The sequence below is a fragment of the Heteronotia binoei genome, chromosome 8 (genome assembly GCF_032191835.1).
Source record: "Heteronotia binoei isolate CCM8104 ecotype False Entrance Well chromosome 8, APGP_CSIRO_Hbin_v1, whole genome shotgun sequence".
In the NCBI taxonomy this organism is placed as follows: domain Eukaryota; kingdom Metazoa; phylum Chordata; class Lepidosauria; order Squamata; family Gekkonidae; genus Heteronotia; species Heteronotia binoei.
The window spans coordinates 74,254,932-74,273,049 of NC_083230.1; the positions used below are offsets into that span (position 1 = coordinate 74,254,932).

An 18,118-nucleotide genomic window follows, 5' to 3' on the forward strand; every position below is an offset into this window, starting at 1 on the left:
TCACTACTCCTGAATGTGCATGTAAGAATCAGATTTTTTGAAGAACACTGTCTCTACAAAAGCTTATATGTCACTATGCCTTTTATTATATGATTCCCAACACAGCAATCAAGAAGTACCTTTGAAATGCGAACAGGAAATTTTTTTATCCACTCCACCTCTGAGTTTCATAAGTGCTGAGTTTTTATGCATGGGATGAGGAATGGGGAGAAGAGACCACTGCTAATTTTCTCCTCATGATTCAACCATCATATGGAGAAAACAAAGAACAGATCAACCCATGCATAGATACAGCCACTGTGACTAATGATCATTTTAACCCTCCCAAGGAATCAGGGTTTTTTTTTTGTTTTTTTACCCCGGAGTCATGGGGGGGAAATGGTTTAAAAGCTTTCTATTGGCACAAACTTCCAGTTATGCCTTCTCCTAAGTGAACTGCAGTGCCCTGAAGTCCCTCTCCCCTCCTCACTGCCTTTTTTTTAATCTTGAGTTTCATCAAAAGGGAAAGTGGGGTCAATCTGGCCCCCAATAGACTTGGCTTGAAAATGAAAGCACTATGCATAATCGTAATTTGGAGTTCTATTGACCCCAAAATATTGAAAAAATTATTTTAGCACTGTTCCCATGTTTAAATAGATGGACCAACATTTATTATCTAAATTTTATAGAAAGGTGGCGCAAACAGTTAAAACAAACAGATGCCAGCCTTGTTACTAGACTTGATGTGAGCTTTTGATTGTAAGCTTTGTCCCAGAATTATGCATCTGATGAAGCCCTGAGGGAGAAACACCTTGGTGTTGCCAGCTTTCCGTAACACTTTCACACCTTTCCATTCCAGGATGGTGGGACTGAATTCGACAACATCTTATCTGCTTTAAGAAGAAATCCACTCAAGCCATGTCTGCTATAGGCAGTTTTTGTATGAACCATTGATCTCTGAGTCTAAATAGAGCATTTGTAGGCTGTTTGCATACAGCCCGTGTAGTAATGGTTTTGTAAAAATATCACTATTTATATTGAAGCATTTTAAAATTTTGTGAAAACATATATATATATATATTTGCAGCAGTTGTCTGTGAGCTTTTACTTTCTGATTTGCACAGCTTCCTCCTTGTTGTTTTTTGCATCAGTGGATATGTTTGAATGCATCCTCTGAGTCTCACATTTCCAGACTTTAAAAAGCCATGAAGCTTGGAACTCTAGATAACCCCTGGCTGTTTGCTGAGCTAATTGCTTCCCTTTGCCCTTTAGATTTTGCAAACCACAGAGTGATCTTCTCAACTTTACATATCTTGGAGCTCTAGATGATCCCAGCCACCTGTCCACTGAGCTGATTGGTTCTCTTTCTCCTACAAATTTTCCAAACCTCTGATTTGATCATCTCAACTTTACAGGGAGAAGTTATTCTGACCCATAACCAGCTGTGCACTGAACTGTTCACCTTCAAATTTTCCAAACACCTGCGTCACCTTCTCAGCTTTACATATTTGGAAGGGGGGGGTATGTGGAAGGTTACAATGATTGCTTTATTTAAAATAAATAGTTTTATAAATTCTCAACTGTCTTGTGCTTTTAATATGGTGGGGTCATTTTGACCCCATTTACATTTTTTGTGGGGTTTTGATGTTTTCAGTGAGAGGTATTTTTGACTCCAATTCCAAATTTGACTATTGTCCTGCATTTCTGAAGGAAGTTATTCTTGAGGCCTGATTTTTTTTTTCCTTAGGAGCTAAGCCATGAATGAGAGAGCTATCAGGTTCACACTACTTTTTGGTAATGTGGGGTCACTTTGACCCCATGCCAAAGTACTATATTTACTTCCATGCTATGAAAAACTTCACATGCTCACTTCCATATATTAAGCCTCTATTAAAGGGACAGGGTGTTTTTTCTCCAGGCTGTTGGCAACCCTACATTGCCATCCTGGAAATGCCAATAGTGAGCTCTATTTGAGTACATCCTAGTTCATCCTAGGGTTTGATCCTATACAAAGAAGGGGTGATATGGAAAAGAAAAGTAACCACTGAATTGGCTCTCAGAAGGCTTTCTGAGCTCTTACACATCTCATTGCAATGCCACTCTTCAGAACCAGATTATTCATTTAGTCCAACATTAATTAACTGAGTGCATTATAACAGTACATTAACACAGAAATCTTGTCTCCTGACTATGTCATAGCAGACATTCCACCACAATTTTATTAAAAATTTTATTTATTTATTTATGATTTGTAGCCCGCCCTTCCCACAAGTGGCTCAGGGCGGCTCCCAACAATTAGTCAGACATAAAATTAAACAAATATTTGAATATATAAACAATTAAAACATTTAGAACAGTTAAAACCTTAAAACCATTAAACATTCCAAAACTATGTGAACAGGAGTTTGGCAAGCTACATTGAGTTTCTCGTCTCAGCTAGGTGTAAGCTAGCCGGAAGAGTGTCGTCTTACAGGCCCTGCGGAACTGAACAAGGTCCCGCAGGGCCCTCACCTCCTCCGGCAGCTGATTCCACCATGTAGGGGCCATAACAGAGAAGGCCCTTTCTCTAGTGGTTTTTAAGCGGGCTTCTTTTGGCCCAGGGATAGCGAGAAGATTTTGGGTTCCCGATCTCAGCACTCTCTGGGGAACATGTGGGGAGAGACGGTCCTTCAGGTAGGCAGGTCCCAGGCCATATAGGGCTTTAAATAACAACTGACCTTTGTCCTGAAGCAGTTGCTATAGGTGATGGGCCATTAGGGGCACGTGGCTCTTCACATGTACTCATTTCCATTATTACTTTATCCAATGACTAAATATGCAAAAGAAATTTGGGACACATTTGTTAACTGATTCAATTGAAGTATCTCACAGAGTTATAAAAGAAACATTAACAAAGTATTAAGTCATTGTCAAATGGTCTCAAAACTAATTTGACAAGTTTGCTAGAAAATCAAATCAAATTTACTGAATACTGTATATGTCACACATTAGCCCCACTAAAATCTTCTTTAGTCTGACTTGGTCCAACTCTGAAAACCCTAAAAATCCCAACATTTAACAAGAAGTCCAGAAGTTCAGTTTTCTGTAGTGAACTCAAAGCATAGTTAGTGAAGATAGATTTCTGTCTCAGTAACAGAAAAAGGAATTAGAAGACCATCTTCTGAGTATCATGAGCAACACAATGAGCAACCTAAGCTCAACTTTATTTTGGCTGAGAAACTTCAGCTTTTCCACTATGTCTAAAGAGAATGATTGTCTTAAGGTTTTGTGCTATAAAGCTCTCATGCTTGTAATCAGGACTTTTTTGTAAAAAAACCCAGCAGGAACTTATTTGCATATTAGGCCACACTCCTGGTGCCAAGTCAGCCAGAACTGTGTTCCTGTGCATTCTTGCTCAAAAAAAGCCCTGCTTGTAATTGAGACTGTAAGCACACACATCTACACAAGTGTTCTGGAAAGTAATCACTATTTTCAGCACACAGTTGGGGCAGCCATTATACTTTCAAAACACTCTTGTGTAAAAATGCTTCTACAAGACTAATTTCTTAGATGGAAGAGCTGGGATTTCAGCTAAACAAAAGCAAAATCTTGTTCTATGACCCAATTACACCTTACCAAACTGCATTCCATGAATGTCAGCCATTTAATCAAGGTCAACAATTAACTATGCAAATGAAATAAATACATTACCTTAAAGAACAATCTGTCTTCCTGATATGATCTTAACAGTTGGCGCAAACAGCTTCTCATAGCAATGCCAATTATGCAAATTTGGTTTCAGAAAACTCATGTGTAAGGGAGGTGATCTCTTCAATGAACTTAAAATTAACACTGCTTGGCCAGCAAGAAACTCACTTCATCAAGCACTTCAGCAAGACACAACATCAAGCTATGCTGGGTCATAATATATATACCTTCAGAATGTCTTGTCAGATAGCACCAATCTGGCAGCTCTAATAGCAGGAGACTGGATTCATTTGACTATGCTTTTAAACCTCTAATAAGCAATAACAGCAGAGAAAATGGCACAGGAGGGATCACAGTTCTATTGGACAAACTCTGAGAATTTTAACATAGTTGCTATGCAACTACCTTAAGACTTGAAACATGACAATTATCTTGGGGTCAGAGATGTGGGACAGAAAATTTTTCCAAATCCAATTTTTCTGAAAATTTTCTGTGGATATATATTAGTCCATGGAAAAATTTCATCCTCCTCTACAAGGGTCATTTTGTAGAAAAATAGGTGGTGGAGCTCATCCAGGGAATGTTATGCAGCTGCACCTACTATTTGGTGGACAAGGAGGTGGAACTCTCAGGAGGAGGAGGAGGAGGAGGAACTCTCAGAAAGGTTCAAAAGCTGCGCTCCTGTGAGCTCCCACTGAGTCCGAGGCCTGCTCCTATATATAAATACTGTTATCTAAAACTGTCAGGGGTGTTTTTCATTATGCTTGATGGGCTAAGTGTGGAATATGAAGTATGGACAAAGTTCAGTGCTTGTACATAGTTTAGGCTTGCACACAATGTATTTGCCTTTATTGCTAACATTATTTTAAAGTTTTTCTAGAAAATTTTCCAATTTAAATTTTCCCGTAAAATTCAGATTGCAGCACTGCATGCATAAATAGTGTATTACACACACAGAGAGAGAACTAATAAAACACGTCTCAAATGAATTTGAGCTTCTTTTTATAGGATTATGGTGAAATGTCAGTAACCTGAGGAAGTTGAATATCAAACTCACCAAACTTATTGGATGTGTTTTTAATTTTGTCCACGGTATCTGCAAGATAACACAGGTATTATTTTAAAACAATACCAATATAAGAAAAAATAAAATAAACAGAAGTTACCCATCAGTTTAGAAGAAGATTTTTTTGGATTTATATTCTGCCCTATACTCTGAATCTCAGACTCAGAGCAGTCACAATCTCCTCTACCTTTCCCCCCTCCCCACAACAAACACCCTGTGAGGTAGGTGGGGCTGAGAGTTCTTTTACAGGAGCTGCCCTTTCAAGGACAGCTTCTATGAAGCTATGGTTGACCCAAGGCCATTTAGAAAAAGTATGAAGCAAAAATGACATCTCATGCCAGCTACATATGCCATGCTGATAGAACAAGATCACTAGCTTCCTATTTGTTTCTGAGTCAGTTTTAAGTGCCAGTTCTTGTAGCCTGGAAAAGGCTGTCTAAATAAATGTTGTATGTTCTTGCCAATCCTCTTTGATCACCATCCTAGCTCCTGATTTGTTTCCTTCCTTTTTCTGAGGTGAAGTAAACAAGGTACCAGGAAATCTCAGCTGTGGCATCCCAACTCTGAAATACCTTCCCCATATAAGTTCAACTGATGCTAGATTTTTTTTACTTTTGAGCAATGGGTAAAAATGTATTTATTCTCCAACGGTTTTAGTGAGATACTTCACACCTAAAAGCCTTGGGAGATAAAAATAATTCCCTTTGTAACAGCAGCCTTTAACACAATTAATTTGGACTGAACATATCATTTTTGGCCTTATAAATATTTTGAATATTTAAACGACAATACAGAGAGAAAATTGGTATGCATTCCTGTTCTAGAATAATCACTTACTCTAATAGATGCTTTATTGCAAAATACTTTGTTAATGGCAAGCCATGTTGGAAGATCTAGCATATTCTGAAGCACTTCTTCATCAAGCTCTAGATTGGTTAGTTGTCCTTCCCCTTTCAGAGTACTCAAATTGATTTTGTCAGGTGACAGATTTTTGGTGAATCTAAAAGAAAAAATATATATTAAAATTGCAGTAACTTCACCATGAAATGGCGTCATACTGACGATTAATGTAAACATGAAAACATAGTTTTGAAAAAATATTCAGCTCAATTAATATCCCCTGTCAAAGATAGTTTTGAAAAACTATCAAACAGTATCCATGCAAATGTTTTAGCTGAATTCTTGTCTCTTGCTTACAACAGGAATCTGCAGTTCACATATGAATGCAGTTTTACCATTGTTCTCAAGTTTAGCCTAGGCCTACAAATGAAGGGGCAGCCCCTGAATAATTAATGAATACCCCTATAATAATAAATGAAAATATGTTTTTTTGCCTTCAGAAGAGAATGTCTGATGTAATGTTCGAAGCAGCTGCAATGTGTCAGAAGGTTGTAAAAAGTAGATAACAGACAGGCCTCTGTGAGAAGCTTCTTGTTAAAGCTGATAAGCAGAGGGACAGAGGAGTGGAAAATTACTGGAAGGAAAGCAAGGAGGTGGGGCATGTTGAGTAGATAAGCCTGGGGGGCTTGCCTACTTGTTTTAGGGGTGAATAAAAATGGTCTGTATGAGAATAACTTCAACTTAGTCATTTTGAAGGCTTATGCCATGCTAAGTTCTGCTTTGGTGCCAGAGTAAAATCATTTCAAACCCTATGCAACAATGTGAAATAGGAGAGCTGTACACAAAGGGGAGACTGGTGAGTTCAACCTTATGGAAACTTGCAGTAGCAGTAACACTTATGGAAACTTGCAGTAGCAGTAACACTTTGCTGTACAACAACATCCTCTTATCTCGTAGCATGACTACAAGCACATGCAAGTCCTACTCACACCAGCAAACCTTGCCCAAAAAATCTTATGCTGACCTTGGATTATATCAGATTTCCATTAATGATTATTTTAAATGTTCCCTCACCAGAAATGCAAGATTAAAGAAGATATTGAAGTCAAAATTCTACTCTTAAAAACTAGTTTTATTCAGATCCAGTCTCTAGTTATATTTATTTATTTATCTAAGATTTATATCCCGCCCTTCCCACTAGGTGGCTCAGGGCGGCTTACAACATATAAAACTAACATGGAATCTAAAATTAAACATTAAAATTAACATTTCATAATTTACAGTTAAAAATCTAAACAATTGTTATATACATACACATTAAACTCAGACGGCGGTCCTACAGCTACACTCATCGGTTACAAGTTCAGTATCTGATGTTCAGTCTTCGATATTCAGTACTCAGTGCTGATTAGTTGTGGGCCAGCCGGAAGAGGGATGTCTTACAGGCCCTGCGGAATTGAGTAAGATCCCGCAGGGCCCTTACCTCTTCCGGCAGCTGGTTCCACCAAGATGGAGCCATTACGGAGAAGGCCCGGTCTCTTGTAACTTTCAAGCGGGCTTCCTTTGGCCCGGGGACAACCAGGAGGTTTTGGGTTCCTGATCTTAGTGCTCGTTGGGGAACGTGTGGGAAGAGACGGTCCCTCAGGTAGGCAGGTCCTAGGCCATATAGGGCTTTAAAGGTAATGACCAGCACCTTGTATCGAACTCGGTAAGATATTGGCAGCCAGTGCAGAGCCCGAAGTCCCGGCTGAATGTGCTCCCACCTTGGGAGCCCTAATAACAACCGGGCGGCGGCGTTCTGTACCAGCTGCAATTTCCGGGTTCGGCACAGGGGCAGCCCCATGTAGAGGGCTTTGCAGTAGTCCAACCTCGAGGTGACCGTAGCATGGATCACCGTTGCTAGATCGTCGCGCTCCAGGAAGGGAGCCAGCTGCCTTGCCCGCCTAAGATAGAAAAATGCGGACTTGGCAGTGGCTGCTATCTGGGCCTCCATTGTTAAGGAAGGCTCCAGAAGTACCCCCAGGCTCCTGACTCTATGCGCCGCCTTCAGCGGCGCACCGTCAAAAACCGGAAGGGGTATTTCCCTTCCCGGACCCCGACGGCCCAAGCAAAGGACCTCTGTCTTCGCCGGATTTAGCCTCAGCCCGCTCTGCTTGAGCCACCCAGCCACAGCCTGTAATGCCCGGTCCAGATTTTCTGAGGCGCAGACCGGCCGGCCGTCCATAAGCAGATAAAGCTGGGTGTCATCAGCATACTGGTGACAGCCCAGCCCGTACCTTCGGGCAATCTGGGCGAGGGGACGCATATAGATGTTAAATAACATCGGGGAAAGAACCGCACCCTGAGGCACCCCGCAATCAAGCGAGTGCCTACGGGACAGCTCGTCCCCAATAGTCTTAGTATCAACACCAAAGCAAGAGGGGAACCAAGATGATTAGCTGCTTGGAGAACCTTCCCTGTGAGGAAAGGCTGAAGAGTCTGGGATATGTTCAGTTAAGAAAAGAGATGATTAAGCTGGTCATTATGAAGTTTCATAAAATTATGCATGGTGTAGAGATAGGGTTGTCAGGTCCAACCTCCTCCCCAGCAGAAGACTTTAGGGAATGTCCCTGGAGGGGGCGGGACACCGCCAATGTGATGACATCTCATTGGTGATGCAGCCCCATCCTTCAACAATGACCACCCCTCTCCCTCACCTCCTGTTAGATTTAAAGGGCCCTACAGTGAGCACATGGCCCACTGATCAGCTGGAAGGCCCCTTAAACCTGGTAGGAGAGGAAAGAGAGTGGCAGTTGCTGGCTGCACACCTGAACTCCAAGCAGTGATTTGCTGCTTGGAATCTGGGAGAGCATGGCCCCACTTGCAAAAAGCACTTAAAGGGAGGTCCCTTTAAGTACCTTTTGCAAGCAGGACCAGGGCTTGTGCACCTGAAATCCAAGTGGTGATGCTTGCTTGTAATTCAGGTGCACAAGGCCAGCCCCACTCACAAAAAGCATTTAAAGGGACCACCCTTAAATGCCTTTTGCAAGCAGAACCATGCTTGCCCAAATTCCAAGCGGCAAGTTCAGGCATGCAGCCAGCCACTGACCCTCTCCTCCTGCCAGATTTAAAGGGTCCTTCATGGCAGGCCATGTGATCCTGCAGTCAGCTTGAGGGCCCTTTAAATCTGGCAGGAGGGGAAAGAGAGGATGGCCCTGTTGGGGTAGGGCTTCTCCTGCTGGGCAGCTGGCCTGGGACAGGAAGGAGCTTCCCAAAGTAAGGGGAACCCCGCCTGGACTGGGAGGCAGGCAGCTCAATGTGGAGAGAGTTGACAAAGAGAACTCCCCCCTACACACAAATACTAGAGCTCAAGGGCAGCCAACAAAGTCAATGGCAGTAGATTTAGGACAGACAGAAATATTTCTTTATATAAGTGATTAAAATGTGGGATTCACTGCCAAAGGATGCAGTGAGTGTCACTGGCATAGATAGCTTTAAAAGGGGATTAGACAGATTCATGGAGGATAGGTCTATCAGTGGCTACTAGCCATGGCGACTAAAGAAAATCTCCACATTCAGAAGTATCTCTGAATACCAGTACTAAGAGGCAACATCATGGGAAGCCCTTGGCCTCTATGTCTTGTTGTTGGACCTCCAGATGAACTGGTTGGTCACTCTGTGAAACAGGATGCTGTGAAACAGGATGCTGGAATGTTCTTCTTATGTTCTTGAATGAAAGGTTATCTTACAAACAAATTTGCCACATGTTGGATTTTACAAAAATGACAATTCCCAGGGGTTGTTTTTATAATACAAGGGGCTGATTTTCCTGTCTTCTCAACACTCACAATATTGTTTTAAAATCTAACAGAAAATCATGCCGTTGAGGCTATTCAGGCTTTCTGAAGAACCTTTTCCCAGCAATTTTCAATTACACTTGAAAGGGTTCTACAGTGGCTCTTATTGCTTGGCTGCTTAGTCATCTCCAAGAGCTGCCAATATTGTTTCCTCTGAGAGGAAAAAAGATTACAGCAACCTGCTTCAAAAGAATATTAAACCAGAAGTAGCATGTATATAGGAAGTTATTTAGACAACCATCCAAATAATTATATCACTCTAATGTTAATTATTAAATAAATTTAGCTTAGGAAAGCACTGAGGCTACCTCAACTATGATGAACCAGCTCCCAACATCCTGTAGCTACTGAGTACTGGGGTAATATTTTTTTCCTGTCAAGACAGAAGTCTCAGTGAGAGGGCAGCAGAACTTCTAATTCTATCATGAGTGGAGAAGTGGGCAATGAAAACCATTAAAGTATACTATTGATAACAATGATAGAATAGCTTGAAATAAAAGTAAAATTTTCAGGGAGACTATCAAAGAACAGCAAAAGTTGGGTTTATCTTGGCAAGGCAAGAATCACTATCTAGCCAATGTGATCTCCACAAGGTTACATCTCAGCACTGAATAGGTTGTGGCAGCTTAAGGGAGCGATTCCACAGACCCTTCCAAGAGGGTTAAGGTCCCTCTTTAGTAGTAGCAGTGCAGGTCCCTTGTTTGCTCATCACCCTGTACATTTTGGAAGTAAGAATTCACTGTGGACAAGTAACAGAAAAAGCAAACTGCTAATAAAGAAAAAAAATTATGCTGAAATAAACAGGCTTAACAAACCGTCAACATGATACCTTTCAGCAATTTAAATATATAAGGACCAGTTTATACAGTCAGCAGGATCAAGGGTCCAAATGTCCTGGACTGTACCTGTGTGGTGGGGGAGACTTGTACATCTGAATACTCTTACATGTGTGTGCGGGGGGGGGGGGGAGGCGGTTAGGGTTAGCATGTCGGGAAGAGGAGTAGACAGAGTTTTGGTAAAGAAACAACTTGTGCTGGCAGAAAGAGTTTTGATCTATAAATGAACAGTCTACCTATTCAATTTCTAATGTCACATTTTAAAACACAATACTTCGGCAACTTCTTTAAGTTTAATATTAAAGTATTAAATTGTGCATGCAAATGCATTAGAACCACAACAAGAATAACTGCTACATAACCAGCATTATATGCTTAATGAACACTGGGTTCACATGCTAAGGGAAGCATATAAGTTCAAGAACCACAACAAGAATCACTACTACAAAACCAGCATTATATGCTTAATGAACACTGAGTTCACATGCTAAAGGAAGCATATAAATTCAAGACCAAATGATATTGGAGGGGGGGGGGAAGAGAATGGAATTAATGGCCCTGTGCTGTAGTAAATAATGAAATGCCAAAGACGAATCCCTAAATTGTCAGTCCAGTAGGTTTACAAGTTAGGGACATGCCTGAACCAGACACCTATCGTTTCAAGGCCAAACCAAAGGAAAACTAAACTATAGCTACTGGACTATCCACTGGTTGATTAAGAACATACGAACATAAGAGAAGCTATGTTGGATCAGGCCAATGGCCCATCCAGTCTAACACTCTGTGTCACACAGTGGCCAAAAAAACCCCAAGTGTCATCAAGAGGTCCACCAGTGGGGCCAGAAACCCTTCCATTGTGTGCCCCCCAAGCACAAGAATACAGAGCATCACTGCCCCAGACAGAGAGTTCCAACAATAAGTTGTGACTAATAGCCACTGATGGACCTCTGCTCCATATGCTTATCCATTCGCCTCTTGAAGCTGTCTATGTTTGTAGCCGCCACCACCTCCTGTGGCAGTGAATTCCACATGTTAAACACCCTTTGGGTGAAGAAGTACTTCCTTTTATCAGTTCTAACCCGACAGCTCAGCAATTTCATTGTATTTCCAGGATGGCATTGGTCTTTTTTATTGCAATCACTTACTGTCTTGACATTTTCAGTGAGTTATCTACCACGACCCCAAGATCTCTCTCTTGGTCAGTCTCTGCCAGTTCACACTCCATCAACTTATAATTATAGCTAGGATTTTTGGCCCCAATGTGCATTACTTTGCACATATTACTTTGAACCTCATATGCCAGACTGCCACGTTGACGCCCACTCACCCAGCCTCGACAGATCCCTTTGGAGTGTCTCACAATCCTCTCTGATTTTCACCACCCTGAACCATTTAGTGTATGAAATCATACAGATTCTGTATGAAAGCTGAAAAAGAAAAACAGTATAAGCTGGTTGCACCAGAGCAGGAATGATGTTCACATTCATGATATCATTCGTGCTTTACAAGGTATGAATGTACTATCTCCTGCTTCTTCAGTTACAAAGGCCATACCACAACATTCATTTCTGTATTTGACACAACTGGAGAGTATGTCTTTTTTCCTAAGTAGAATCTTCCTGAAGTCACTATCTGGGAAAGGACAGATGCTGATAAACTTGAAACTAATAACCTGGAGCAGTATCAACACAGGGAAAGTAGGGTGGAGAAAAAGCACTGGGAGCCTTAGCTGCAACAGAGCAGGCTGAAGCTTAATCCAACAAAGACGGAGGTCCTGTACCTTAGCCAGGGCAGAGTATACTTGGGTATCTGGCTCACAGCCCTGGATGCTGTGCCACTTACACTGGCCCAGAAGGTAAAGAGTCTGGGAGTGACACTGGATATCTCACTTTCTATGGAGGCCCAAGTCACCACAGTTGCCAGATCTGCCTTTTACCATCTTTGACAAGTCAGGCAGCTAGCACCCTCTCTCTCCCCTCAGGTATTAATGAACAACGGCGCAATGGTCACTTCCAGGTTGGATTACTGTAACTCACTCTACATGGGCTTGCCTTTGGGGCTAATCTGGAAACTCCAGCTGGTGCAAAATGCAGCAGGGCCCTTGCTAACTGCATTGCATTTACGGATGAGCATACAGCCAGTGCGACACCATTTAGTCTGACTACCCATTGAGTATTGGATTTGCTTCAAAGTTTTGGTACTGACATTTAAAGCCCTGCGCGGCCTGGGACCAACATATCCAAGGGACTGCCTCTCCACATATTTGCCCCAAAGGATTTTACACTCATTCAATCACCATCATTCAATCACCACCCAAAGGACATCTGCCTTGCCTTGACTACAATCAGGGCCTTTTCTGCACTGGCTCCAGCCTGGTGGAACATGCTTCCATTAGAGATCAGGGCCCTACCTGATCTGCTACCTTTTCATAGGGCCTGTAAAATGTAGCTGTTCCACTAGGCCTTCAAGTGAGGCAATGGGCGTCCATAGTACACCAAGTCTGATCTCCCTTGTCACAATATTCCATCTTCTATTAGGTCTACTGATGTATCACTGGTTCTAGCTCTGTTTGTAATATGGTTTGGTTAGTCAGTCTTCCTACCTGAATTTGAATAATTATAATTGTTTTATTGCTGTTATTGTTTTAACTGCTAAATGTGTTAATCATCTATTGTCTACTGCTACATGATTAAATTTGCTGTACTCCACCCTGAGCCCACTAGCAGGATAGGGCGGGATAGAAATTAACAAAATAAATAAAAATAAATATATGAATCTGATGCAAAAATGAACTGCTGACCACAACTGAAACAATATAGTTTGTGCTAATCAGCAGACTGGTCATTATGGCCACCAGGACTTTTTCCAGGTGACCCTATGGCTAGCCCAAGGGCAAAGAGACTGACTCAGGTGAGGCACTACCACCTAGTTGAGCCATGTGGGGATGATGGCCCTAGCTGGAGAGGACTAGAGCTTGGCAGGTGGGCAAGGAGGATGCCAGCTTTGCTGGTGAGGAGTGCAGCAATGCCTCCTTTCCTCCAGAAAGCTCATCTTCTCTGTATTAGGGGATGTTAATTGTGAATCAAGGTTTTTTTTAGCAGGAACACATAGGAGAGTAGTTCCAGCTGGCTTGGCATCAGGGGTGTGACCAAATATGCAAATGAGTTCCTACTGGGCTTTTTCTTTTTTTAAAAAAAGCCCTGTGTGGAAAAATGGTGATGTCAGGGATGTGGCCTAATATGCAAATGAATTCCTGCTGGGCTTTTTCTACCAAAAATAAATAAATAACCCTGGCAAGACAGAAAGAAATAAGACTGTCAGAATTCTAGAGATGGAACATGATCCCTTATGAATCCAAAAATATATTCTTATTACAAATGATAATACTCTTTTCTCTGTAATACACAATTCTTTGGAATGCTAAATATACTCAAAGTCAACGCTTTATCCACCATATCTCTTAGTAAGGTTAAAAAAAAATCGTTTAAAGACTGAATTGTGGAACTAGAAACTAGGTATTTATTTAATTAGAAGGTTTTAATCCTTATTATTTATTTATTTATTTATTACTTTCCATTTATATCCTGCCCTCTCTGCAAGCGGACTCAGGGCGGCTTACAACATCATAAAAACAATCAATCCTTCTTTTCCTTAGTGGGGATATAGCACAAGTTTGAAAGGGCAAACTAGGACAAAACAAAAATAGGCAATGAACGAATGCAAATAGCCAACTGGATATAAGAGGAAAGCCGATTAACCTTCCTGAAGTACCGATATGCAGTAATCCTGTCAAGGTCTCACTACATGGCCAAGATCTTATGAAAAGTAACAACATAGTTTTGACTAAACCAAAACACATGAAATAGTGTTTTTAAGCAACCTATAGGAAAACTACAGTAATATACAAGGGTACATTAATAACTTGATAGGCCAATATTTAGAAAGTTACACCCAACATATAACATTCTGTACTAGGATTTATAAAATCACAATAATGGTATTTAAAATAAAGCAGGCTTAATCAGGCACCAATGCTGCTCATGTAATTCAGTGCCTGTGTTACTATACAAGACAGTTTCTTATAAGAAACTAATAAGAAGCACAGTTTATTCTTATTTCCTTCACACTGATTAACAGAACAGAAATTAACCTCCTGGTACCTAGCACAAAGCATTTCTGAAATCCAGTATGACTGCATCTTCAGACAGTGTATTAATTAATGTAAAAACCGACAAGAATAATTCTCATCAACTATCAATGAAGATCAAACACCTTTAACAAGAATAAAAAATAGACATTCACTTACATACTCAAGCATACGCCAGGTTTTTCATTATTTTTTGACTGAAGAACTATCAACACCAAACCAGTGACAGCTAGTTTTAAACCTGTTCCCTTGCGACTAAAACGTTTTGTTCTCCTTAGTCAATTACACTGGACCAGTTCAGGTATAGCATTCTTGATCCTTCAAGTCACAGAATGTGCCATGGTCTCATATACTTCCTCTTCCAAACTTCTAACTATTGTTTCAGTCCTCACTTCAGAAAAAAATGGTTAACAAAAAATCCAATTTGGATTTAATTCAAGCTATTGTTTACTCAAACAAGAAGAGGGAGAAATTAAAGTGGACAAGAGGATGTTCCTAATCTTCCAGAACATTTTACATTTTTACAGAGTCTTTCTCCATTTTGGATAATCAGACACCCAGAGAAGCTTGCAACTGCATTTGATCAGACTTTCTGGAGGTTGATCCCAGGAATTAATGAGGATGCTTACCACCACACTGAAGTGAGGCCTGCCCATTCACAATACTGAACTTTGTTTTGTTACTGAGAGGCGCTGCCTGATTAAAACGGAGTACCCCGGTGCAAATAAAGAGAGAGGGTCTCCTACTTCTGTTAAACAAAATGGAGTCCGACAAATAACAGGCCAAGAAAACACTCCATCTAAACAGGTGGAGTGGACCAGTAGAGAGCTTGTTTTGGTTGGCGCTTGAAGTCTGCCCCTCAACGTAGTTTCACCCATTCTCCCCTCCGCCCAAACGGGATGCATAATAACATGGGAACTGCGGGTAAGTACTACTCTCACTCTGATCAATTGGCTACTTGCCAATTGTCTCTTCCTCCAGCCTATCACCTCTACCTTGCTAACTCCAATCAAATGCATAATTTGATTGATCCTACCCTTAAAGGTCTTTTGACCCTTTCTGAGTGTCAGCCAAAAACCTGTAACAAATTATTCAATTGCTCCGAGTTTATCATCCTAGCAAAATGTGAGAAGTTTCCCAACATAGCGATTCAAGATACCCATCAATGGAACATCAAAGCCCCTTGGTAACTAACGACCCCAATCCGTCGAACGTCGAATAGTGTGGGTCAAAACCCACCTTGGTGTGCATCCCGCAACTTGTCACAGCCAGATAAATGCTTCACCCCTTGCAAAAAGGTATGCTTAGCCCTAGTATGGAGTCTGGAACACTGAGAATTCATTATAGGGAGAGCAAAGGTTATAGTACAGACCACGCACACCCCGTTGAAGTATATTCTGTCCAGAAAAATTCAGAATGGGCAGGTCACTAACAGCAGAATTGCACAGTGAATGATAGCCTTGGTAAGCAAAGGCATCGATTTTCAAAAGGAGTCAAAGGAGCCGCCCTCTCCTTATGGCCTGATGACTGTAGGAACAGAACACGAATGCCCTATGCCTGAACTTAAAAAGAATACATGGCCTGCGGTGTGGGGAGGTTCTTTAGAGGAAGCACTGTTGCAGGGTTTCACATGTTGGTTTTGCGACGGCTCCTCATTACATGTAAGAGGGAGAGCTGTGACTGGATTTGGAGCAATTAGAATCTCGGACAGACATGAGCTTTCAGGATCCACACGTCCTCACTCCAGCCAAGCAGTGGAACTGGCGGGTCCTTTTCTTTGAGCCCTTAGAGATTCTCCTTTGCAGTATATACAGACTCAGAGTGGGTGGCCAAAGCCACCACTATGTGGCTCCTTGGATGGCTTGAGAACGGTGGGGTGAATTCAGGGAGAAAACCGATACCACACTCAGACAAACGGCGTAGTGTGGCCGGGCGTGTTCTAGTCAGGATCGTCAAAACCTGGATTACCCACGTCAAGGGACATCAGAGGGACTCATCCCCTACCAGACAGTGGAACAACAGGGTAGACAAGTTAGCAAAGGCAGCCGCTTATGCAGACCTGGACACAGAGGTAGTGGAAGAATTCTTCCCTGTTTGTGCAGTTACCACTAGGAGGCAAGCTTCTTGATTTTTCCCATACCTGGACCTGGCCATCCTTTAGGACGGAGACCCCATGATAAAGCAGCTAGCTGATGAAGAGAAGAATCCCACTGGCTGGTATGTGACAGAAAAAAAGGAAGGAGTGTATTGGGCCATAGACAGTGAAGGGAATCCTCATTGGATAGTCCCTACTAAAACACAGGGAGATCTGATCCAATTTGTCCATGAACAAGGCCACAAAGGCAAAGATGCCACACTAGAAAGAGTAAGAAAAACTGGATGGTGGCCGGGCATGCACAAGGACGTAGAACAATGGGTTTATTTATTTATTTATTCCGTAACTTATATCCCGCCCTTCCCACAAGTGGCTCAGGGCGGCTTACAACAAATAATAAAACAATAAAATCGGAACAAATTAATACATTTAAATTCAAACATTTAAAACCTAAAAACCTTAAAATTTTACATTTTACATTAAAACTGTGCAGTATAATCACAAAAATCTAAGATCTAGAAAGCTACATTTGTCTAGTCAGGCGTAGGCTAACCGGAAGAGGGTCGTCTTACAGGCCCTGCGGAACTGAGTAAGATCCCGCAGGGCCCTCACCTCTTCCGGTAGCTGGTTCCACCACATAGGGGCCGTTGTGGAAAAGGCCCTGTCTCTAGTTGTTTTGAGGCGCACTTCCTTGGGCCCGGGGATGGTGAGAAGATTTTGAGTCCCAGACCTCAGTACTCTCTGGGGAACGTGTGGGGAGAGACGGTCCCTCAGGTAGGCAGGTCCCAGGCCATATAGGGCTTTAAATTGCCTCTCCTGTGCTATGGTATGTGCAGACCTGGCCAGCACAAAAGCCCCCATTCAGCATCAAAGGATTGAAGGGCTGTGGGCTCGGATCCAAATCAATTTCATTGGTCCTCTTCCTAGCAGTCCACAAGGATACAAGTACTGCCTGACTGTAATAGATCCATTTAGCAAATGGGTCGAGACATTTCCCTGCCGCAACACGGCAGTGACCACGGCCAAAGTTTTGTTTAACAACATCTTTAGCGGATTCGGCCTCACACGTGTAATTGACTCAGATTTGGGCTCACACTTCATTGGGGAAGTTACCAGAGAACTATGTAAGGCTCTGGGAGTAAAACAGAGATTTCACATTGCTGCACACCCACAGTCATCCGGAGCCATAGAGAGAACAAATCGCACCTTAAAGGAAGCTCTCAGGAAAATGGTGCGATCCACTGGGAAGGACTGGGACGAGAAGTTACCCATCATCCTCAAGGCCCTTAGAGGAACAAAGGCCTTACATGGTTTCTCCCCACACCTGGTTATGACGGGGCGGGAAATGCTGCTGCCAGAAGCATGCTGGATAAACACACAAATCCCTTCTGAACCAGAGCCTGCATTGGTCATGGATCAATGGGTACGCACATTGATCAGTGAACTAAGCAAGGTCCACCGCCAAGTAGCCCACCAGCTAGGAGTTGCCCAACAGAGAGTGGATAAGAGATTGGGCTGGGTTCGAAATCCCCAGCAATGGGAAGTGGGACAACTGGTTATGTATCGCAAACTGTTTCAATAAGAACACTCTCTGGCTGCTAAATGGCAGGGGCCAGTAAAAATCACACAGAG

General features: G+C 42.1%; 1 protein-coding gene across 2 annotated transcripts in view; it reads right to left on the reverse strand.

Moving 5' to 3' along the window:
* The window catches only part of BLTP3B (bridge-like lipid transfer protein family member 3B), a 109,266-nt gene that overhangs the window by 69,548 nt on the left and 21,600 nt on the right, over nucleotides 1-18,118 (reverse strand). The window contains exons 2-4 of one of the 2 annotated variants that reach the window (XM_060245236.1): nucleotides 5,570-5,732; nucleotides 4,724-4,762; nucleotides 2,697-2,788 (exon numbers count right to left, since the gene is read on the reverse strand). In XM_060245236.1, coding sequence (XP_060101219.1) covers nucleotides 2,697-2,788; nucleotides 4,724-4,762; nucleotides 5,570-5,732 — 294 coding nt within the window. Of the gene's footprint in view, nucleotides 1-2,696; nucleotides 2,812-4,723; nucleotides 4,763-5,569; nucleotides 5,733-18,118 lie in introns of those variants that run through there. The other variant, XM_060245235.1, reaches the window with a different exon arrangement.